This window comes from Pipistrellus hanaki, assembly GCF_964339955.1.
Source record: "Pipistrellus hanaki genome assembly, chromosome: 16".
NCBI classification, from domain to species: Eukaryota; Metazoa; Chordata; class Mammalia; order Chiroptera; family Vespertilionidae; genus Pipistrellus; species Pipistrellus hanaki.
In genome coordinates, this window is record NC_140518.1 from 14046819 (window position 1) to 14070564 (window position 23746).

Below are 23746 nucleotides of genomic sequence, written 5' to 3' on the forward strand. Positions count from 1 at the left end.
CCCAGTCCTCAGGTCCTGCCAGGTTAGGGGGTGTCATGGGGAGGGAAGGAGGGCTGGCCCTGCAGCCCTCCGGACCCCAGCTAGGCTGACACTCTCACGATCTACATGTCCATTGAGGCCTGGAGCAGATGGTGTCACCCCTACGGTGAGATGTATCGAGACCCAACCAGAGTCACATTTTCAGATAAAAACGTGTGAACGTTTATGTACACACTCTCACACACACTCTCATCACACACAAACACTCATACTCCTTGGTCTAGAGACCATTGGGAAACTGACCATAAGAAGGAGTGATAGGAGATAGAAACTCCTCCCCATCTACTATTCCACTGACTCAGAGGTGAACTTGAGCTTAGGGCAGGAAAGAAGGTAGCAGAAGCCGATACCCGAGCTCCCTGGATAGATCTCCCTCTGGTCATAAGCTGAACAGCATCCAAAATCCATTTCCTACACTTCACCTCCTGGCCTGGCCTGAGCTTCCAGCAAGCAGAAGTTCTCCCCACTGCTTCTCATTGCTCCCTCTGCTACGAGTGATAGGGAGCAAACGTGGGAGAAAGAACAAAAGAGATTTCCTGAGGTTTAACCTTTTCTTCAGAGATACACAAGCAAAAGAAGGCAAAGGAGTTACCATAGGCCGTGCCCATTTCTCTTGTTCTTAAAAACTTAAGAAAATGGACTCCATGGTCCCATCCCTTAACTCATTTTACCCTCCCCTACCCCAGACCTGTTCTAAAAGACATATCAGCTGAAACCGGTTTGCCTCAATGGATAGAGCATTGGCCTGGGGACTGAAAGGTCCCAGGTTCAATTCCGGTCAAGGGCATGTACTGTGGTTGCAGGCACATCCGCAGTAGGGGGTGTGCAAGAGGCAGCTGATCGATGATTCTCTCTCATCAATGTTTCTAACTCTCTATCCCTCTTTCTTCCTCTCTGTAAAAAAATCAATAAAATCTATTTTTTTAATTAAAAATAAAAGACATATCAGTTTTTTAAAAAGTTATTTATTTATTAGGTCCATTTATTATTTAATTTTAATAGGTAATATAGTCACATGGTTCAAAATTCAAAATATACAAAAGGATATACAGTGCTAAGTCCCCTCCCTCCCCCGGTCCCAACCTCCTGGTTCCCTTTCCAGAGGCAACCAGTGTTACCCATTTTTTCTGGATCCGCATTTATAAGCAAATCTACACTTATATTGTCCTCCCTTCTGTCGACCACAAATGGGAATTGCACCATACACACTTCTGCACCTTGCCTTTTCATTGGGTGATTATTCCCTATTAGTATAAAAAGAAATGTCATTATATTTATAGCTCAGAGATAGATGGAGCCCACAGAATTTATTTAACCAATCCTCTAGGGAAGGATGTTCCTCTCCTTTCCAAATGCTTGCTGTTTGTATATCCGCCCCAATTCAGGCTCCTAAGCAACCAAGCCCCAGCTCCTTTGCATGCCCGTATGTGATTGAATGGCCCTGGCCAGTTAACCGCTAGAGTTCCTGAGTATTTGTGTTTCTCTCCCTTGTTGGCTGCTACAGAAGACAGAGGTCACTGGTTACACACAACCTTGGCACAAAATGACCACTCCTTATTACCCACTGTACCCACAAAACCACCTCAAATGCTAACTTGAGCAGCTGCTGTCTCTATGACCATCCTCTGCTGAGAATGCAAGGCAGGGGGTACACAAATGGGCAAAGAGAACACACTCTCCTCAGGACTGGGGTGGGGCAACTCCTACTTCCATATGTGACAGACATAGAGGGACAGCCAGGGATTGTCCTCCCAAACTAGATGTCCTTTGCATTTTTAGACTTCCACAGGCCTAGCGCCAGAACAGGAGACTGAAGTTGAGAAATGAGGGCTGGGAGGGAAATCCCAGAATATAAGAGTAGAGCCGAAACCGGTTTGGCTCAATGGTAGAGCGTCGGTCTGCAGACTGAAAGGTCCCGGGTTCGATTCTGGTCAGGGGCATGTACATTGTTTGCGGGCACATCCCCGGTGGGGGGGGTGCAAGAGGCAGCTGGTCGATGTTTCTCTCTCATCGACGTTTCTAGCTCTCTATCTCTCTCCCTTCCTCTCTGTAAAATATTAATAAAATATATTTTAAAAAAGAAAAAAGAAAGAGTAGAAACAGGAGGAAGAGGTGGTAGGCAAGAGGAAGAGGGAAAGAAGGAGGAAGACTTGCAAAAGAGAAAATATGGACCCAGAAGCCCCTTCCAGCTCATCCATGTATGCACAGGCCTGGCAAGAACCCTGAGCTGGGCCTCTAGGGGACTATCTCCTTGCAGAGACCTATCTTCATCTCCTAAGGCAGGCACCAGGGAGGTGAGGAGGGACCTGGAGGAAGCCCTAAAATATTCGGAAAAGCCAGAAGGACAAAAGGGAGTTTTCTGGTGAAAAGCTTGACTATCACTTCAAGCTCCTGCTGCCATTCCTCTCCTCTCTGGGACAGACACCAGGCTTATCTGGTGGCAACAAAGCTGGGTCTCTCCTGGGTCCCCCCATCATCAGCACCACAGGCTCAAGATGCTCCCAGTAGAGAGGGGAAGCAAGGGAGGATGGTGGCAGGAGGTGGCCTTGGGGAAGAAGAGGAAGGAACCTCAGGGATGTGAGGAAGGAGAGAGGGCATCAGTCTGCCCAACCCAGTGCCCACTGCTCCCCCATTCCACACACCCTGGCCCTGGGCCCTGGACACATTCCCCAAACCAGGGATCAATCACCTAGATATCAGAGAAGCCCCCGTGAGAGAAGGCAGGAAGGTCGGGGGCACAGTCAGCAGCCTTGGGGAGGCAAGCCAGGGTGTTGACCTCACAGGCCTCAGCATCCTGGTCCTCCCGGAAATAGATGGAGTCCGCAGAATCGAAGGACGGGTCCCCGTCAAAGAAGTTGTAGGGTCGGAGGAGGAAGCCCACACCATTCCCCACAGTCACCGTGTTGGGAATGTCCTCTGCGTGTGGGATGTGCAGGAAACCAGCTGTCACCCAGGCCACCAAGTCCTAGCAGGGGAGAAGGAAGAGGATCGTGAGGCCTGGCTTTGCTAAAGACACACCTGCCGCCCGCCGTAGCCTGGTCTGTAAGGATTTGCCATGCCAGCCCCCCTTTCCTCAAAAGGATCTTAAGTCTTTAAACATTTTTCCTACTGGTCCAGAAATCAAAGTATAGTCAATTTCATAGTCATATTGGAACCAGCACCTGCTCCCTGACCCAGTCTGTACCCTTCTTCTCTGACACTTTCTGTCACACCTCATCAGTCTCTCCACCCACAGAGGAATGATGACGCCACAGGCTCCATCAACTTCTACCCCCTCAACTCCCAGAGAGTTCAAAACTATGACTGATGGAAGGAGGATGGAGGAGGGGAGATCTGGGTTTGGGAGGCAGAAAAGGCCAACATTAAGAAATTAATCCTTTAGTGCCGAATCCAGTTTGGCTCAGCGGATAGAGCGTCAGCCTGCGGACTGAAGGTCCCGGGTTCGATTCTGGTCAAGGGCAAGTACCTTGGTTGCGGGAACATCCCCAGTAGGGGATGTTTCTCTCTCATGGATGTTTCTAATTCTCTATCCATCTCTCTTCCTCTCTGTAAAAAATCAATAAAATATATATATATTTTTAAAAAGAAATTAATCCTTTGGTGGTTACACCAGGAATGGGTTTTAGATATGCAAGATGTGGCCTGCCCTTGGTGACCTCCAGCCCTCCTTGACTGCTGAAAAGGACTCTGTCCACAAAGCTGAGACTTAGAGGGCTGTAGGGTCTTGAGGATAGGCTGGGACCTCGGCCACCATCTGCAAATGAACTCCCCTTGGGAGGATTCCCTCAAGAGGTAATGATCAGATCCACGAAAGCACAGAAGACAGGATTCAACTCCACCCCTGAAGGGACCAGATGGTCTTCAGGGGCCCCCAAGAGAAGGTAGGGCTCATCTTTGTGTCCCCACCCCTCTCACTGGCCCTCCCCATCAGCTGACCTCTCCAACAATGGTCTCATTATTGATGAAGTCAGAGAAGTCCACGGTGGGGGTCCAAGGATCATTCTGATTGTAGATGCTGGTGCTGCTGGGCTCTTCCTCCTTCCGCTGGGTCACAGCCAGCTGGTACCTAGGGAGGCACAGTCACTAACCCTATCCTGTTGCCTGATTATGATGGGAGGGAGCTGAGCACGTGGACCTCAGCTTCCCCATCTCATTCATTCAGTGACTTGGACACCACCCTGGTGAGTCATCCAACACCTTTCCAGGGAATCCTGTTCACCCCCCTGCCATGTCTCAGCATGACCCATCCACCAGACAAACGAGGGACAGGCTCTCAGACCTGAGTTTTGGTCCTGCAATGGAGGACATGCCAGTGCCCACTGTTGTGCCTTTTGAGAACCAGGAAATCCTTCTTGAGCTCTTAGTCACTTTGCATACAGTTTCAACTGAGTTTCCAATTGCCCCTCCAATGCTCCCTTCTCTCTCATCTTCCCCCAGCTTCCCTAAGACACCCTGCCACTCACCTCCCCCAGCTGAAGGCTCTCTCCATGGAGCTGTTCTGGGGCAGCGGCTCGCCAGCAAAACTCAGCACCTGGATGCGGTAGCCCCGAGGGTGACCCCACTTGTTGCTGTGGTTGCTGGCCAGGTACAGGTAGCGAGGGGTGGCCCTTCCCAGGGGGAAGGTGGCCTGCTCCTCCGTCTCTAGCAGCTTCCGGGTCACCTGAGGCCTCTGCATCTGGTGCTCAGGACTCCAGGGTACAGCCATGGGGGCAAAGACCATGTCCTCGGCCCAGACCCAATTCTTCTGTCCTGCCGGGGTGAGTGAGGAAGGATGAGAAAGGATGGAGAAAGGAATGATCACCCGCCTGGCTTCAGATTGGGGGCCAAAGAGAAGCCCAGAACTGAGAGTGCCCCCTACTTTCTTTCCCTCTCCCCAAAATATCCCCAATCGTTTAGCCAAAGCTGTTGACCTATAAAATATTTTGTCAGGATTTCATTGATTTATTGTTGTTTGTTTACTTATCTCATCAGTGGCTAGGCTTAGGCTCGGCCCTGGGGACTCACAGATGAGTAAAACTTCATCAAAACCCTTCTGCTCTCACAGAGGATGCAGAAGGCAATGCCCTGACTGGCCTGCTATATGAGAGGTGTTCACTCAAGATTCAAGGTTAGCCGAAATCGGTTTGGCTCAGTGGATAGAGCGTCAGTCTGCGGACTGAAGGGTCCCGGGTTTGATTCCGGTCAGGGGCATGTACATTGGTTGCGGGCACACCCCCAGTGGGGGATGTGCAAGAGGCAGCTGGTCGATGTTTCTCTCTCATCGACGTTTCTAGCTCTCTACCTCTCTCCCTTCCTCTCTGTAAAAAATCAATAAAATATATTTAATTAAAAAAAAAAAAAAGATTCAAGGTTAGCCAAAACCGGTTTGGCTCAGTGGATAGAGCGTTGGCCTGCAGACTGAAAGGTTGAAGGTTCGATTCCGGTCAAGGGCATGTACCTTGGTTGCGGGCACGTCCCCAGTAGGGGGTGTGCAAGAGGCAGCTGATCTATGATTCTCTCTCATCGATGTTTCTAACTCTCTATCCCTCTCTTTCTCTCTGTAGAAAGTCAATTATATATATATATATATATATATATATATATATATATATATATATATGTATATTTTTTTTATTTTTATTTTTTTAAGATTCAAGGTTATAGGAATAGAGGTGCAGACAAGAAAAGGGGCTTTCCTGTGCAACTTTTGCCTGGCCTTACAGGATGTTACCAGCAGAGATGACCTAGCAGCACCTTCTAGGCAGGAACAAAACATGAGCCAAAGCAAAGGAGCATGACTGTCTTGTATGGGGTGTGTGTCCAGGGGCAGGATGGCTAAAGCAGTGCATAGGGAAGAATCTGAAAGGCAGGATGGAACTGCATTCTGAAGGGAAAGGCCTTATAAAAAATTCTGTGAATGGGATCCTATTTTGATGGGGGAAGTGAAACATGTATGAGGGAGCAGGCTGGCAGGGGCTGGTAGGTCCCTCTGGGCACAAAGTGAACCCTGGATCTGGGAGGAAGAAGAGTGGAAGCAGCAGAATGAGACCTGGCACCAGTAGGGTGAGGAGTTTAAGATATTTCAGATGCAGAACAGGAAAAAAAAAAAATCTGGGGATCAGCTCAATGTGGGGAAGGAAAGTAAAAGGATAGACTTTAAGACTTCATGTTTCCTTGGCTCGCTCTGTGACTGCCAGGAACTCCCTGGAATGCTCCACAGGATCCATTCTATCCCTCACACGTAAGTTCAGAGAGAGATGGAAAACCAGGGAGAAGGAGGGCCCATCTCCCAAGGAAATGTCCAACCGGGGTGTCCCATGGCTGGCCTGCATGTGCCAGGGACTTGGCAGACTACAAACAGGTCCTCCCAAACACCAGCACCACAGGCCAGATGCAGAGAAATGAACTGAAAAACAAATGGCTGCCCCCTGGAAATGGGTTCCATATGAACGACAGGGAGGGAAGAGGGCAAAGGGGACCCTGTTGGCTCAGATCCTGCCTCATCCCTGAGTTACCATTTCCCAAGATTTTCTGATGAGGTCATGTGGAAGGGTGTTAGCCATGTACCCAGCCAATGAGCTAAGTAAAATCTAGCATCCAGCTCTCTCATATCCAGCCAAAGAGGAAGCCTGGACTCCATAGCTATGTACTCACTCTCATCTCTTCTTTTCCTGCATACTTGCTATACATACAAGACAAATAGAGACAGCTTTTGAGCCCCCTCTTCTGGAATACTTTCCTCCTCCACGTTGTCTTACCTCCTACATCCAGATCCACCTTGTAGTGGGCACTGTGGGTGTGGACGGTGCCCAGCGTGTGCTCCCCAACCTGGTTCCCGTAATTTCGGGCAGCACCAAAGAGGAATGCTGAGCTGATGTAGCCCGTGGCGTGCAATTTGACTTCTATGGCCCCGTTGGCGTAGAAGATCATATCCCACACATAGTCATAGTTGAGCAAGGTAGACACAGATCTGAAGACCAGCACTGTCTCTGCAAGGCCCCCAAAATAATGCGAGTAGAAATCTGAGTGGTGTCGCCTCAGGGGGAGACCCTGGTTCTGTTCAAACACACAAAAGGCATCTCGTATGGTATCGGGCTCTTGGGACTCCAAAAGGAAGTGCCAGTCCACGTAGGTGGCCAGGTAGGGGCAGTCGACCCCACGGGTCAGGGGCGTGGCATACTTGCCCATGCCAAAGCTGCCATCCATGTAGCGGGTCACCATTGACATGGGGGAGTTTCCGCCATAGATGGCCATGGCCTCTTGGAGGCTGATCTCATAAGCCAGCCGTTCTCCCTGGAAGCGGACGTCAAAGATCCTCGGGCCACTGAATGCTCCGAGCCCAAAGGAGAAAGTCCACAGGGAGGAGGCCACTCGGCTCCCCCGCACACTGAAGCGGGGGCCCTCGGCATGGAACTGCAGAGGGGGGGCCAGGCCCGGGGGCCCCTGGGACTTCAGGGACCAGGACCCACCTGTGCCGCTGTCCGGGACCACCACCACGTTCACCAGGCCCGCCTCAAACTGGTCCTCCAGCTGAGCCAGACTCCTATAGTAGCGGCCTTGGAAGAACACCTTCTGGATGGTCCAGCGGGCAGGGTCCAGAGCCTTGTGGTCTACCAGCAGCTCCAGCCCCACGGGGTGCAGGAAGAACCCAGCCCCGGAGACATTGTAGTAGAGGCCAAACCAGGTGGCCCGGTCCCCTGATTGCAGGCCCCGGGGGGCTGAGGTTATGGCGACGAGGTTCCTTTCTTGGGGCTTGTAGAAGCAGCAGTGGTGGAGGAGACCGGAAGCCTGGGGCAGCTCTCTGTCGAAGATCAACTGGTCTATGTCCAGGTACTCTCGGAGGAGCACAGGGCGTCGGTGATAGGGCAGGGGGCCCCCATGGCGCTCCACAGTCACATCCCGCAGGTAGGCGGGGTGGGGCAGTGGTCCCACCACCAGCTCACTCACGTTGGGCTGGGGCTGTCCGCCAAAGAAGACGATGGCCAGTGCCTCCCGGGCGGGCGGGGGACTCCCCCCGTCCAGGTGAGCCAGGGCTGCAGCCTTGGGGGGTAGCTGCAGCTCCACGGAGAAGACACAGTTGTCTGATGGGAGGGCCTGGGCTGCATCCACCAGGCCTGGCCCCAGCTTCTGGGTCAGAAAGCTCATCACAGCCGTCAGCTCTTCTGGGCTCAGGTCTGCAAACAGCTGGCTCTGGCCAGGGTGTGTCCAGGGCTGGGCACTGGGAGATATGGAGGGGCAGCGGGGAGGCAGCCTGGGCTCACCCCCATGTCCTCCTCTGCCAGCCAGCAAGACACACACCAAGGCGAAGATGGTGATGACCGCCAGAGTGAGGAGCACCAGGGTTGTCTTCTGGTTCATTGTCGTGTGAACCGAGGAGCAGAGGGTTAAACAAGAATGGAGGCGTGTGTATTCTCAGGCCAGCAGTAGAGGGGCTCTCTTGGCTCCTATATTGGGGGCTCCTGGACTCTGGTTTAGGTTCTTCAGTATCCATCCAAAGGCACAGGAAACTGAGGGTGGGAAGGACTGGGGAGGTTGGGGCTTGGGGCGGGGCAGGCCGGGCTTGGGGCGGGCCTGATGCCCGCAGCAGTGATTTCCACAGACCTTACATGGCTTTGTCTTCCAGGCTCCAAATCAGACTCTGGGTCAGGGTTGGAGCTGGCGAGAGTTGGGGTAGGGGAAAGGGGAGGGATTTCAAAATAATGTAACTGACCAGCCTGAGCACAATAACGTACCACCATTAAGGAGTGGGGGTCTGCAATCCCACACCCTCCTCAGCCCCGCCTCTCCTCCCCCTCGACCTCCACCTTCCCAGGGCCAGATGTTCCCTTTCCTGTATCTTGGAACCATTATTCTCCTTCCAAGGAAATCCCTACCCCCCAGCCCTTCAGCTTCCCAAGCAGCATTCCTTGGCAAGTACTGTCCCCCTTTCCTCTCTCTGTCATTGCTAATTTTCTTGGCCAGAATCCTTAATATTCTCTGGGGAATTCTGGTTATTTCAAAAGTCACACAGAAGAAATTCAAATAAAAATCTTGTAATTTTTTTTTATAAATCGCACATACCATCTAGTTTTTAAAATATACTTTTATTGATTTCAGAGAGGAAGGGAGAGGGAGAGAGAAATAGAAACATCAATGATGAGAGTGAATCGTTGATCAGCTGCCTCCTACACGCGCCACACACTGGGGATCGAGCCTGCAACCCAAGCATATGCTCCAATCCCCTCCTGGTTCATAGGTCGACATTAAACCACTGACCTATGCCGGCTGGACCATATCATCTATTTTTTACAAAATTCTATCTATTCTTCCATTTCAATATTCCTGATGAAAAAAACATCTGGTATAATGGTCACCAAATGTGAACCCTAGCTTTTTTGGAGTGGTAGGATTTGTGGTGTTTTTGCTTGAATGTTTTTTTTTAAATGTATTTTTATTGATTTCAGAGAGGAAGGAAGAAAAAGAGATAGAAACATCAATGATGAGGAAGAATCATTAATTGGCTGCCTCCTGCACACCCCCATGGGGATCAATCGAGCTAGAAACCCAGGCATGTGTCCTGACTGGAATCTAGCCCTGACTTCTGGGTTCATAGTTCGACACTCAACCACTGAGCCAGGTTGGCCTGCCTTGCTTGAATATTTTAATAAGAATATGACCTGTATAAATTCATCATTTTAAAAAGACACTGGAAATATGAATTAACCAAAAGGCTACATGAAGGTTTAGTGTTGGAAGGGGCTGTCTGAAATATTAAGAGGATAGAAGTCAGGGGAACAGGAATTGGGAACAGAGAGGAAGGTACAAATGTCTTATCACCCACCCACCCTACCTCTGTGTCCCACACCCTTGGGTTAAAAGTCTTTATAGGAGAAAGGGGGCAAGTCTGGGACACAGGCTGCCAGGTGAGGGATGCAGGCCACAGGGTTGACATGGCAGAGCCCAGCATCCTGGCCCTTCTCAAAGTAGACGCTGCCAGGGGAGAAGATGGAGGGGTCCTCATCAAAGAAGTTATAGGGTCGAAGCAAGAAGCCAACTCTGTTCCCCACAGTCACTGTGTTGGGGATATCCTCGGCATGGGGGATGTGTAGGAAGCTGGCTGTAACCCAGGCCACCAGGTCCTGCAGGAAGAAGGAGGAGCTGGAGGACTTTGGAGGTTGAGACCCAGAGAATTACCCCTTAGCCACAATTCCCACCCTCCAGCCTCAGCCCTGCTCCCACCTTCTCCCAGACCCGGTCTACAAAACGTGGTGATCTGTGTAGGGCGATCAATATCCCAGAGCTAATCTCACCCCAGGAGGGATGACCCATGTTGGTCATCAAAGAACCCCTTGACTCCTGAATCTGAGCACTGGAAACACACCCTCCCTCCAATCTCGGGCCAGGTGTTGGGCAGCCAAGACACCAGACACAGAAGAGCCCCTCTCCTCTGTCTCTAGATCTACCAACCTCTCCTAAGAGAGTCTCATTATTGATGAAATCAGCAAAGGCAATAGTGGGCGTCCAGATGTCATTCTGGTAATAGATGCTGCTGCTCTGTGACTCCTCCTCTTTCCTCCGGGTCACCGCGAGCTGGTATCTGACCAGGAATGTCATAAGAAGGTGGAGTCAGACAATGTCAAAGACATTTCCTGTCCCAGAAATCTTTTGGATCAGATTCAGTATGACATTTCCCATCCCATATCTATTTGGATCGGAGAGGAGGGACAGGGGTGGATAGTAAGCCAAGAATAGTGAGTGGGGGGTCTCCCAGAGCTGGGATGGGTTTGTGGACCAGTTCTTCCCTACCACCCAGGGCCCAGGGCTCTCCTCACCTCCCCCAGCTGAGGGCCTTCTCCATGTCACTCTCCAGGGGCATGTGTATGCCGAGGGGGCTGTGGATCTGGATTCGGTACCCGCGCTGGTGACCCCAGGCATTAGTCTGGTTGCCAGCCAGGTAAATGTAGCGAGGAAGGGGACTTCCCAATGGAAAAGCTGTCAGATCCTCCCTTCCCAGGACCTGGCGAGTCAGCTGTGGCCGCTGAAGTTGGTGCTCTGGACTCCAAGGGGCTGCCACAGGTTTAAACACCACGTCTTCCGCTACCACCCAGTTTTTCAGCCCTGCCAGGGGGAGGGGAGGGAGAGGAGGTCCATACCAGGTAAGACAGGCTCCTCATCGCCCCCACCAGGAACACTGCTGCGGCCTGGCAGAGGGCAGCAGAACTCATCTGAGAGCACTCCGTGCTGGGAGCCAGAAGCTCTAGACTTGGGAGCCAGCCCATCTTCTTCAACGCTGCCCTGTCCAGTACAGTTACTGCCAGTCACAAGTGGCTATTTGCATTTAAATTAAAAAGTCAGCTCCTCAGTCACACTAGCCACATTGCAAGTGCTCCACAGCCACATGTGGCCAGTGGCTAATGTATTGGACAATGCAGATATAGAACATTTCCATTACTGCGGAAAGTTCTGGTAGCACTGGTCTACCCTTGGACAAATTATTTGCTTCTTTGATTCTCATTTTCTGAATCTCTACACCGGACATAATTAAAGCTGTTCTCTGGTTGAGCTCTGTAAATGGAAAAACACACGCAGGTGGCTAGTAACTGTGAAAGGGACATTTGTCTTGGAGAAGCTGCCTGGAAAAACCCAATCGCCTTCCATGGTGCCCTGCACACCCCTCTCCGCTCTGAGAATTTGCTTTCACTGTTTTTCAGAAGTGAACGAATTTATGTCCTTAAATTGTCTGAGAACTCCTTGGAACTCTATTGATAATCTGAACTCATCACTCCACTCGGCACCTGATCATATACTTGGATTCAGTTACTTTAAAACAGGAAAGTAACTGTGAAGACAGCTGGCTCAGGGGGCACTCTACTAAAGCCGGTGCCTCTGCTTGTCTCCTGTGTACAGGGGGCCTGGCACAGCCTCCAGCCCACAGCACCAACCTGTGCTGTACCCACCAGGTACCCAACAAATGTTATTTGATTTTACTTCCTGACAAGGCTCTCTGATACCAAAATGCTGGAGAGATTTTCAAATCAGAAAAGACATATTCTAAATATGTCAAAGAATTGTTAATATGCCATTTCAACCATGCTATTTTCTTAGCTCTTCCTCCCCTCTGCCTCCACATAACCCCCATAGGCACACCACACACACACACACACACACACAGTCATGTCTTTATACCCAGGAGAACAAGAAAATGTTTCACAAGAAATATCCTTAGTTATAGCACATTATATTTGGATAACCATTTTCTGTCTCATCTCCCCCCACCCTCAACTTCCCTACCTGTAATATGGAGAGGGTCTGGTGGATTTCTAATTTTCTTTCTGGGTCTAATTGTCTGATTTGATACGTTGGTTATTTTCTGTCCCTGACAAAACGTGTCAGGAGCAGCAAGTCCTCTTTGTGCTCTGAGCGCTACTCGAGAATTTCCTTTCTACACTTGCAGCAAGCCTACTATGTGCTGGCCATGCCACCAGAGCCCATTGTGATGCCATGTGCTGACAGGAATGAGATGCCCCCCCCCCCCCCTCAGAAGGATGGGGCCACTATCCTATATCCCCATTTGTCTGAAATCCTGTGGAGCTGCTCCCATTTAGTACCTCCCTCTAGTGCCCCCAAACCTCCTCTCCTCTGAAAACCTCTGAGATGGACTGCTTCCTACCTCTGCTCAGGTCCCTGCTTTCCCCTCCTCTACCGACTCAGAATTAGGAAGAACAAAGAGCCCCAACTCTAGTCCCATTCAGCCTTAGGGCCAATTCACCACGCACAGTCACCTGAGGTTAAGGTAGACAGACGCAGCCTTTACATTAAACTAATTTCACAATGGCAGCAAGTCAGAGGGGCTGGCTGATCCCCCTTCCCTACCCCTCTGCCGGGCTCAGTAAGCCCAGTATTTCAGACCGACTGCAGCGGAATACACTTAAATCAGTCTGTGCTCTGTTGCCATAATGAATTGTGGAGCTGGTCTGCTCCTCTACTCTTCAGGCTTGATCTGGGGGTGAGGAGTCTCTGTTCCCTCTGCCCCATCCCAACTCTCCACCTTAATTCCCCGAGCACTCACCTGCCACATCCAGGTCCAGCTTGAAGTGGAAGGCATGCGTGTGCACCGTCCCCAGCACTCGTCCCCCCACACGGTTCCCAAAGAGGAGGCTTCCCTCTCCCCCACTCAGGAAAGCTGTGTTGACAAAGCCTGTGGCGTGGACCCGCCCTTCAAGCGCCCCATTTGGGTAAAATGCAAAGTCCCAGATGTAGTCATAGTTGCCTACAGATGACACAGACCTGACTACAACGGCTGAGCTGGCCAAACCACCGTAGAAATGACTCTGAACGTGATTGTAGTGCCTTCGAAGGGGTAGTCCTTGGGCCTCCTCAAATATACACACAGCCCCTGGGAGCAGCTGGACGGTCCCTTTGCCCACGAATACATGGATATCCACCATTGTAGACTCATAGGGGCAGTCCACGCCCCGCACCAAGCCCCGGCTGTTTCGGCCAAGTCCGTAGCCGCTATCCAAGTATCGGGTCATCATTGTCTTGGGTGAATCAGCACCATAGACAGACACACACTCCTGGACACTGACTTCATAGGCCACTCGCTCACCCCGGAACCGGATGTCAAAAATCCTCATGCCGCTAAACACCCCATGACCAAAAGTAAATGTCCAGAGGGAGGACACCACCAGGTTCCCTTGGACACTGTATTGGGGGCCCTGGGGTGAGAACTGAAGCGGTGGAAGAGGACCTGGGGGGACCCGAGACCTCAGGGATGAAGCCCCATTTGGCAGGGGCAGAGGAACTCTAACCACTTCCAGCCGGCCAGCCTTAAACTCCCATTCCAATTGGCTCAAGTCTGCATAGTAGCGTCCAAGGTAGAAGACCTGCTGGACAGCCCAGCGAGCAGGGTCCAGGGCCCTGTGGTCCAGCAGTAGCTCCAGCCCCACTGGGTGTAGGAAAATCCCAACACCTGAGATGTTATGGTGGAGGGCTAGCCAGGTAGTACGGTCTCCTGAGCGCAAGCCGCTAGGAGTGGCCTGCACAGGGGCCAAGGTGGAGCCGTTGTAGTTGAAGACCGAAGCAAGGAAGACTGGTGCCTTGGGCAGCTCCACCTCTTTCACGTGCTTCCACATCTGCACAAGCTCAGTTCTCAGCATGGGGCGTCGGTGATAGGGCAGGGGGCCCCCATGGCGCTCCACAGTCGCATCCCGCAGGTAGGCGGGGTGGGGCAGTGGTCCCACCACCAGCTCACTCACGTTGGGCTGGGGCTGTCCGCCAAAGAAGACGATGGCCAGTGCCTCCCGGGCGGGCGGGGGGCTCCCCCCGTCCAGGTGAGCCAGGGCTGCAGCCTTGGGGGGCAGCTGCAGCTCCACGGAGAAGACACAGTTGTCTGATGGGAGGGCCTGGGCTGCATCCACCAGGCCTGGCCCCAGCTTCTGGGTCAGAAAGCTCATCACAGCCGTCAGCTCTTCTGGGCTCAGGTCTGCAAACAGCTGGCTCTGGCCAGGGTGTGTCCAGTGCTGAGCATTGTGGGATACAGAGGGGCAGCGGGGAGGTTGGCTGGAACCCCCTTGGCTGGACAGCAAGACATAGGCCAGGGCAAAGACGGTAATGAGGGACAGTGCCAGGAACACGAGGACTACCTTGACATTCATGGTGAGTGCCGAGAGTTGAAACGAGAGTCCTAGCAGCTGCTGCTTCCAGTTACTGACATCAAATCAGGGTTTATATTCAGTAGGATGGATAGGAATGGAGAAAACTCCACCCTGTGGGTTGAACAGGAAATTTCTGACCTTGATTTATATAATCCTGTTCCAATTTTCTGTTCTGTGGTTTGGCCCAAAGCACTACTTCCATGTCATAGCATCTCCCCTGCCCCTGAAGTATTGGCAGCTGGATTTCCATCATTTAGACCAGATTAGAGGGCATCTGAAGTACCATTGAACTGCACCTTCCACTCAAAATGGGTCTGAGGAAGAATGCAAATCTCAGATGCCCAACCAAGTCCTGTGTGTTGAATGCGGGCACCAAAACGGTCCATTTTCCACCCTCCTGGCAGGCAGTAGGCCCCAATATTTCCAGGATCTACTGCCTAGGTCAGCAGTAGGCACTGTGCTCGGCCAGTTGCCTAAGGTTAAGCGCCTTAGACCTCTTCTATCTAGTCAGTGAGAAAGGAAAGAGTGGTGAAGGCCTGAGCTTAGCAGTCAGGTTTCCAGGTCCCTGTGCTGTGACGTCAGGGAAGGTACCTACCATGAATCTATGTCCTCACCTATAAATGGATAAAACACATGAAGACTAAATGTGACCATGCATATAAAGTGCTGAGCAGAGCCTAACACAGGGTAGGCATTCAAAAAGTGTTACCAACTGATTATTTCTGAAATAGAACAGAGCAGATGTTCCTCCATTGTTTAGGACCTTAAATCTCTTTTTGCAGAGACAATGAGGGAATCATTGGATACCAGAAGGTTACGTTACAAGGTGGAAGTTGAGGAAACTTTATTTCAGAGGGAGGTAGAGTCCTAGACAGCCAGCCCTCCAAGTCATTTGAAAACCAAAACCTGGCATCTCCTTAAGAAATTTAAGACATTATTCTGAGGGGAGAATTAGTATAAGGTAACAAGAATGACACGGTAGGGTGCGCCTTGAACCAGGTGATTCCCACGTGGAACTAGAGCAGCCTCTACTGGCAGTTCATGGGTATCACTGGGGAAGGAAGGAAGGAACTGGGATCTTGTTGAGGGTAGAGACAGAAGGCAGCTTAGATTTGGGAAGAGCTCTCTCTCTTTCACATAATTCAGGCTTAATACAAATGAAGGACCCACCTTTGCCTCTTGATAGGCAGAAACCTCAATCTTTCCATTATTCCAGAAAACGAGGAAGCATAATTGGTATAAAAACACCGAATAGGATGGCTGGTGGTGTGGGTGGAGGTGGGTGTCCCAATGTGCACGCATATGAGTATGGGTATGTCTCTAGCCACCAGAGCATCTCACCAGGGTCTGCGGCTTTAGAAAGAGGTCCAAGTACCTGTATTTTTAATAATTTCTTAACATGGTAAAAGAATTTTACATTACGATCCAAGGGTGGTGGGGTGAGGAGAAGGGGCAGAACAATCCAACAAACAAAAGGGGAAACAGAAATGCATGGTGGAAGGGATCTGAAGGGTGGGGAGGGGCATTGCCCAACTAAAATGCAATTGGTTTGTTACTGAATACTATTCGTGGGAAGACAGCATCCTGACTCCTCTCTATAGAGCATACTGGGAGTAAAAATGATGCATCCAGGTGGAAATATGATTAGGGGTTGGAAGACAGACAGGGGAAGAATAAGTCAGAAATAGAGAGAGTCACTGGCTGGCGGCTGCAAATACTGACTCTCCAGTAGAGACAGAATAAAAAAGTGGGGGATATCTCTGGAAGATTCAAGAGATAGGGGGCAACTCTTCTATGGTTTTGACTTGCCCAGCAGATTTCCACATACACACGTGTACTTGCCTGTGTTTGAGTGCACACACATATACACATAAGTGACTGCTTTCCCTGGAAGCACAATACTATAAATAAGGAATATTTTTCCCAAAGGAAAAGCCCAGGAGGAGCAGCAGCAGCTGGTGCTCACAGCTAAAGACACTCCCACCCCCAATTACAACTGGTGTGGAAAGAGGCAGTCAGGAGTCAGAGGACTGGCCTTTGCAATAATGCCCAAAAGGACCTGAGTCACAGAGAAAGGAGCTTTCCCCAATCCCTCTGCTTCTCGCCTCTTGGTTCTCCTCCAACTCAATAGCCTGTGGGTACGAAGAGGCTACAATATCAGGAGACGATAGGTGCCGGTGGATGATGACTGAGACAACTGTCACCTCCTGAACAGTGTGTGTGTAACAGGGTTTGTGGGGGAGGGCGGGGGAGTGTCAGGTAACAGAGTAGGAAGGCAGATGTGTGCATGTCTGTATGTGTCAATCACGCACATATGTGTATGTGAAAATTCTACTTATAAAAACATCTGAAGGACTTACGGACTTAGCCAAGGTCTATGGTGCTTCTTGTCATGTATGTAGATGGAAAACCTGAAGTCATCACCAGGACAACTGGGACAGGGAGGATCCAATATCCCACACTGGCAAGAGACACTAGCCTTATATCAGAAGAGAGGAGCTAAGTCTCCCTGACCCCAGATCTTAGAAAAAACAAAAACCTAGCACTTTCCTTTTAGCTCCCTCAGCTCCTAACAAACTAATCATCAAAAGGAGAACACAAAGCCCAAGACAAAGAAGGGGGTGGGGAAAGAAACACAAGTATTCTGGTGCCAACATCTTGTGCACACAAACCTGGAGTTCCCCAGAAATTAGAATAGCTCAGGTGTGGGGTATGAGGGGAGGAAAGAGAAGAGTTCCTGAGGCCTGAAAAAAGAGGTAAACACGTCACAGAACTACATGAGAGTTTCATTAGACTCTAACTAAAAACAGAGAGCGGTGTGATTACTATTTCCAGCCAGTTTCCCCGTCATGATAGTCATGTAACAAACCAAGGCAATGTCGGTCTTGAGCCAGACTCACAGAGTCCCCTGGCCCTGGCCCCAGCCTCAGTACAGTGTCTCTGCATTGCTGCTCCGGGGCCGTTTGATCTTCTCAATATTTTTCAGGATCATGTCATGTAGGGTGACCTGGGAGAGGAGAGATCGGAGAATCACACCTCACACCTATTCTACCTCCACCTCAAGAAGAAAAGATCCCTCCCAACCAATTACCCAAGTAATCATTTACATAATCCCCTTCTCACTCATTTGAACCTGAGATCAAGGTGGATGCTCCACCTCTCTCCTACCCCCAAACTAGGTATCCCTGGGTATTTCCAAGTTCCCGAGTGTCTGATAATAACTAACATTTGTTGAACACTTAACAAGAAGTGCACTGGGTCCTTTAATGCATTATCTCGCCAATTTTTTAAAATATATTTTTTGATTTTTCACAGAGAGGAAGGAAGAGAGATAGAGAGCTAGAAACATCGATGAGAGAAACAACGACCAGCTGCCTCCTGCACACCCCCTACTGGGAATGTGCCTGCAACCAATGTATGTGCCCTTGACCGGAATCGAACCTGGGACCTTTCAGTCCGCAGACCAAAGCTCTATCCACAGAGTCAGACTGATTTCAGCAATCTCGCTAATTTTTTTTAAAACCATCTCTGTGCAGTAGATATGCTAATGTAAGTTTTATTTTAGAGATGAAGAAACCTTAAAGTCTGAGGTTAAACAACTTCCCAAGGTCACACATTACAGGTGGAGCTGGTTCCAAACCTAAATATGTCTGACTAACAACTTCATCTTCACCTCTGTACCATATAGCAGGTGGAAAGGAGAAAGATGCCCAGCTATATGCCCTCAACTCCATAGTTCTCTACACTTGGTTGATAAGCAGAATTCGTTCTATCAACTTTACCTCCGTCCCTGCTCTCAACCCACAGAGAGTGGCAAGAAATGTATCACCAGAACTAAGAAAAGCCAGGGCAACTGTTGGCAGGGATCGAGGTTACTTACATACTGATTCCTTAGTTCTGATATGATGAGACGGAGGCTGATATATTCTTTCTCATCAATCTCTGTGACGGTTCGGCGATAGTCCTCCTGAAAGAAGGGGCGGAGAAAAGGCTCGTTCCCAAGGCCGAACTATCCACAGTCAGCTCTTTCCCCGCAACAGTCACTCCTCCCTCCCCTGCCACTTCCACCCTCAGGCCACAAAACCCTTACTTACCACATGGGGATATTTAGCTATTTTAGAAACCAATTTGGCTCTTGTAATATAATATCTGGAAGGAGAAAAAAGAAGAGGAAGCTGCAGGAGACCCTGGACAGTGCTTACCACCTCACCAGCCCCAATTTCTGGGCCAAGCCCAAGAAGGCCTACCTAGAAATCTGGTCCAGATACGATGCAGCTTCACTCTCAACAGTCCTTAGTTCTGCAACTGTCTCCTCCTGGAAAACAACAAACAAACACGGTGAGTCAATATCACTTCCACATTACTCCACCAGGAACCAAAAAGAAAGGAAAAACAAAGCAGGGGAGATGAGAGTCTCTCTCCAACCTTTCCTTCCAATAATGTAATTACCTGAATAGATACCCCGAAGTTGTTACCATCTTCTATCCTGGGAATCAGGAGCTGTACCCACATTTTGACCTGCAGGGCAAAAAGACCAAAATATATATGAGGACCAAGGCTTGAGGAACATGGCTTTTTCTAGTGATGCATGAAGAATACAATTCATGCTGCTGGGGCCAGGTGCCAGGAGCACAGGAGCCAAGATACTTAGTCTGCCAACACCCATATCACCTCCATGCCTCCAGCCCCACCATCCATGATTTTTCATAGGTCAAGCCAGGCTGGTGGAAGTCAGCCCACAGGTCACTAGCCCCTGCCTCACCGTGTTGCATTTCTCAATCAGCAGCCGGATCTCAGGTTTCACTTTCTCAATAATGTCCACCAGCTGCTGGTTGCTTTTTAGCATCCCATTGGGCATCACAAACACCTTGGTTCCTGGCAAGGACATGAAGAAGGCCAAGTGATTGGGGTGGGGGCCAGGATATAGCATCCTCCACCCTTCCCTCTTCTTCCCCCGATTCATGAAATGCTATGACCTCTGCCTTTTATCTGTCACAACAAACACTGATACCGCCAACAGAACCAAAGAGAACATATGGATTAACAAATAAATGAGCATCTAAAATATGCCCAAAGTCTAAAGGGTAAGGAAATTAAAATATGCTCTAAAGACTTAATGGACCAACTATTATTAAAGAGGAAAAAAAATAACATGGAACTGGGACTTCTGTGAAAAATCTGCAATAGGTAGTGACCCCCAAGTCCTTTCCTCTGGCCGGTTTACACTAAGTTAAACCCTCCCTTTTTACTGGAAAATCAGGTTAAGGGTGCTAAGTAATGCCACATTGGGAAGATCTGAGAATGCTAACTCTGGGAAATAAAGTCAGATCCTGCTTCCAGGCCAGAACACTAGCCCCATCTGCTTCTAAGGCTGTAAGCCAGAGGGTAGATGAGGGGGCAGCTCTTACCTTGAAAGGCCTCTTCACACTCATCCAACCTTCGCTTTTTGTAAGTGGGCTGAGGAAACAGACAGAAATCAGCCTCCTCTCAACATTCACATCCCTATCACAAGTTATCTTTAAGCAAGTTTAATCCCTTCTTTGACACCATAGGTTATCCTATCCTATATAATAAAAGGCTAATATGCAAATCAACCGAATGGGGAAGGACTGGCCGCTATGACACACAGTGACCACCAGGGGGAAGACTCTCAATGCAGGAGTTGCCTCAGGAAACTCTCATAAGGGGAGCGCTGCTCAGCCAGAAGCTAAGCGAGTGCAGAGCTAAGGCCCTGCTCCCCAAGAGGACATAGCCCAAGGGCTCCCAGACTGTGAGAGGGCTCACTGGGCCTCTCGTCTTATTAATTTATGCAAGTTACTAAGTATATAAAAGGCTTTAAGAAAACGTTCTCTAATTGTAAGACCAAGCTTTCAAGAAATATAACACATTAAGCAACGAGAGGGATAGCCAGCAATTTTCAATCTTTTCTCTCTCCTGGCACACAAAAACCAATTACTAAAATTCTGTGGCACCCCAAAAATATATTTTTTGCCTATCTGACCCAAAACAAGGCATAATTTTGATTCATTCACACTGGATGCCATTGTTGTGTTGGCTGTGTCATTTTTTTCAATTTGCCAGTCAATTGAAAAAAGGTCAGTGCTCCTGACTAAAGAGTCAGAAATTGCATGTTTAAAAAATTCCTTCAGTACATCAGTTGAAACTGGCCACTATAAACAATAGGAAAAAAGAACCTTTCAGTGGAGGGTAAAGATAATTAAGGGAATATATATAAATCTGCTGGTTCCACAAAGAAAAACAACATTCAATCAACAAACACATATTTAGCACCTGTTATGCACCAGAAACAATGCTAGGTGCTGGGAATACAAAGATGATTAAGACAGCTTCTGCTTTCCAGAACTAACCAGTTCTAACAAGGAGACAATAAGGCAGACAAAGAATAATGCAGTGTCATCAGTGTTACAGAATGTGACCATTAATCGATGAGGACTAGGTAATAAAGATGCACAGCAAAGACAGGGACTACAGTTATATATCAAGAAGGACTACTCATTCAATAACAAGACTCAAGACATTGAAACATGGAACAGATAAGAAAAAGTCTTGCTTAGAGCCATGGAGACAGACCAGATAACCCAAGGGAGCCTATTGGGTTAATAGCCTGTGGCTATTAAAACTCACTCTCGCCGAGACCGGTTTGGCTCAATGGATAGAGCGTCGGCTTGGGGACTGAAAGGTCCCGGGTTCGATTCCGGTAAAGGGCATATACCTTGGTTGTGGGCACATCCCCAGTAGGGGTAGGGGGTGTGCAAGAGGCAGCTGATCGATGACTCTCTCTCATCGATGTTTCTAGCTTTCTATCTCTCTCCCTTCCTCTCTGTACAAAATCAATAAAATATATTTAAAAAAAACAAAAAAAACTCACTCTCACACCGAGTAGCATTAGCAAGTTCACCTCATGCTATAAATGAAAACCAGGATCTAAAGGGGGTATACCGGAGCCACCATGTCTGTAAGAGCCCCCATTCCCAAATCCAAATCCTACTGTCTCCTCTGTACACGTTCACACTGACCAGGGAATAGAGGACAGAGAACCTATTGCTACAGAAGACAAAGATAAATATAGGACACTTACACCATCCAGTCCATCGTGGCTATTGGTGAGAAGAATGGGGTCAGGGACAGGGAGATTCATGTCTGAGTGGATCTGAGTTAGGTCATGAATGTTTAGAATTGGTTCCTGAAAAAGAGACGCCCACCCCCGCAACATTAGTCTTTTCAAGATGAACAAATAAATATTTCATGTGAAGGGCAAGATAGGAGAGTGCTTTACAGTACAAAACAAAATGGAACCAACACATGATTTGTCCCATTTGATGGAGAGATTGGGGGGCCCCCCAAAATTGGGAAATCTGAGGAAAAGGGTCTCTCACCTTCAAAAAACTATCAAGTTCTAACAACTTCTTTGGGAAAAAATTTGCCACCAAGTCTTCTGCCTAAAGGTGAGAAGAAATGCGTTAAAATCGTGGGATGGTATCTTTCAGCAGTTCTCTCCCCTTTGGGAAACTCCCAAGTATTAACCAACTCTCGTTTTGCTATTTATTTCACTCACCTCACTTGTGATCCGCTCCCTGAAAGAATCAACCTAAAATCAACAAAGAGCAATTCAGTAAGAGCAAATCAGTGCCTGGCAGCAGAGGTAAGGGCGGGATAGGGAAACCCAAGTCTCGCTGTCTTTCCCTCACCTTGTGATTGTAGTGAGAAGCTGAGAGGCCCCCAGACTGCAAGTACTTTATTTTTTTGAGGACCCATTTCTCCATCTCAGGAGAGGGAAGCTGGGCTTGAGGGCAGCACTCACCCGTCTTCCCTCTCTCCCTCCCTGTGTGTGAGGCGGTCTGAATTTGTGAGCAGGTGGATAGGGGAGGTGTGAGCTCACAAACGTGCCAGCTCCCTCTCAGACCTGAGATACGAGGCAGGCCTAACTCCAAGGACAGCGGCAGCGTCCGGAGGCGGGGCTGGGGAACTTCCAGCTGTCACGAACCTCGAGCACTGAATCCACCACGTGTCCGCGGGCTCTCCATCACCAGACAAGGCACAGAAGGCCACCCTACATTACCCTCTCTCCCTTGATGCGGTCTCCGGGAGTGAGGAAGGGTGGGAGGGGGGGGGGGGCTGAGCGGAAGCTCAGAGCTGGTGTCCCCAGGGAGACAAAGACGCCATGGGGAGTAGGGAGCCGATCAGAGTGCTCCCAGATCGAAGCGAGGGGAAAGGGAGCCCTAACCGGTGTCGCTACCTTGAGCTTCACTTCCTGATCCACCTTCAGCAACGAGGCCATGGCCGGGCAGGGCCGTGTTCGCTCCGCTGGAGACCGGAGGCGCTGTGGGCTCCGGGGAGGGGGTCAGAGGGACGGGAGTCAATTCGGCTTCTCTCGGGGCGTGGCTGCCCTCGCTGGCTCACCGGCTGCTCACTGGCTCGCTCGCTCCCTCCCTCGGTGCCGCCTGCCCGCCCGCCCGCCTGCTGCCTGCTGCTGGATGCCTGCTTGCACTATCGCTTGCCCTCCCGGCTTTCGCCGCTCACGCCGGAAGTTGCGTCACAGCCAAGCGCCGGGGCTCCGGCGTGGACGCGCGCGTGCTTTGCGCAGCCGCACTGAGGTCTGGTGCGCGCCTCTCCTTCCAGGTTCGTGTCTCCCGAGTTCCAGAGCTGGGTGAGAGGAGAGTTAGCGGGAGGGTGGCGGGGGCTGGTGAACCGAGAACCGAGGCCCAGAGAGACCCGGGAGCTGTGTGGCTCTCTGATAGCTCGTCGGCACTCGCCTTCACCGGAGGAACCTAAGGAGCCCTGCACTTTGGAGGACCGGACCGGCGACGGCGTCGCACCCCGAGTGACGTCAGACCGAGGAAGCTGGCGGTCCAGTCTATGGTTCCTGCTGCTTCCTCCCGTTGGCCGGGGAAGCTCTGGTGCTGTGCGAGAGCCAAACAGAGGACGAGGTCCGTGGTACCAGGCTTCCTCACCTTTCTCCATCACTTACTCATACGCTCCCAGGCATTGGAGAGCCACTGCCTGATGGGCAGACTGACCCCCAGGGTGGGGGAGGCTACACAGCGATTCCAGTCAATCCTGGAACAGAACCC

General features: G+C 50.2%; 3 protein-coding genes across 3 annotated transcripts; all 3 read right to left on the reverse strand.

Moving 5' to 3' along the window:
* Positions 1–2125: 2125 nt before the first annotated feature.
* Positions 2126–8538, reverse strand: LOC311611676 (amine oxidase [copper-containing] 3-like). Its single transcript, XM_084864054.1, has 4 exons — positions 6777–8538; positions 4503–4788; positions 3976–4105; positions 2126–3004 (listed from the first exon to the last, which is right to left on the reverse strand). Exons 1-4 carry the CDS (start codon positions 8374–8376, stop codon positions 2729–2731), a joined length of 2292 nt encoding a protein of 763 aa, XP_084720180.1. The 5' UTR covers positions 8377–8538; the 3' UTR covers positions 2126–2728.
* A 544-nt stretch (positions 8539–9082) lies between these two features.
* AOC2 (amine oxidase copper containing 2) lies at positions 9083–15336 on the reverse strand. The gene is made up of 4 exons (XM_084864055.1): positions 13067–15336; positions 10830–11115; positions 10465–10594; positions 9083–10136 (listed from the first exon to the last, which is right to left on the reverse strand). Exons 1-4 carry the CDS (start codon positions 14652–14654, stop codon positions 9870–9872), a joined length of 2271 nt encoding a protein of 756 aa, XP_084720181.1. The 5' UTR covers positions 14655–15336; the 3' UTR covers positions 9083–9869.
* A 145-nt stretch (positions 15337–15481) lies between these two features.
* PSME3 (proteasome activator subunit 3) lies at positions 15482–23211 on the reverse strand. The gene is made up of 11 exons (XM_084864065.1): positions 22912–23211; positions 22231–22263; positions 22052–22114; positions 21754–21858; positions 20063–20111; positions 19417–19529; positions 19104–19172; positions 18902–18969; positions 18749–18803; positions 18535–18621; positions 15482–17661 (listed from the first exon to the last, which is right to left on the reverse strand). The coding sequence occupies exons 1-11, from the start codon at positions 22951–22953 to the stop codon at positions 17581–17583; spliced, it is 765 nt and encodes a 254-aa protein (XP_084720191.1). The 5' UTR covers positions 22954–23211; the 3' UTR covers positions 15482–17580.
* Positions 23212–23746: the final 535 nt, after the last annotated feature.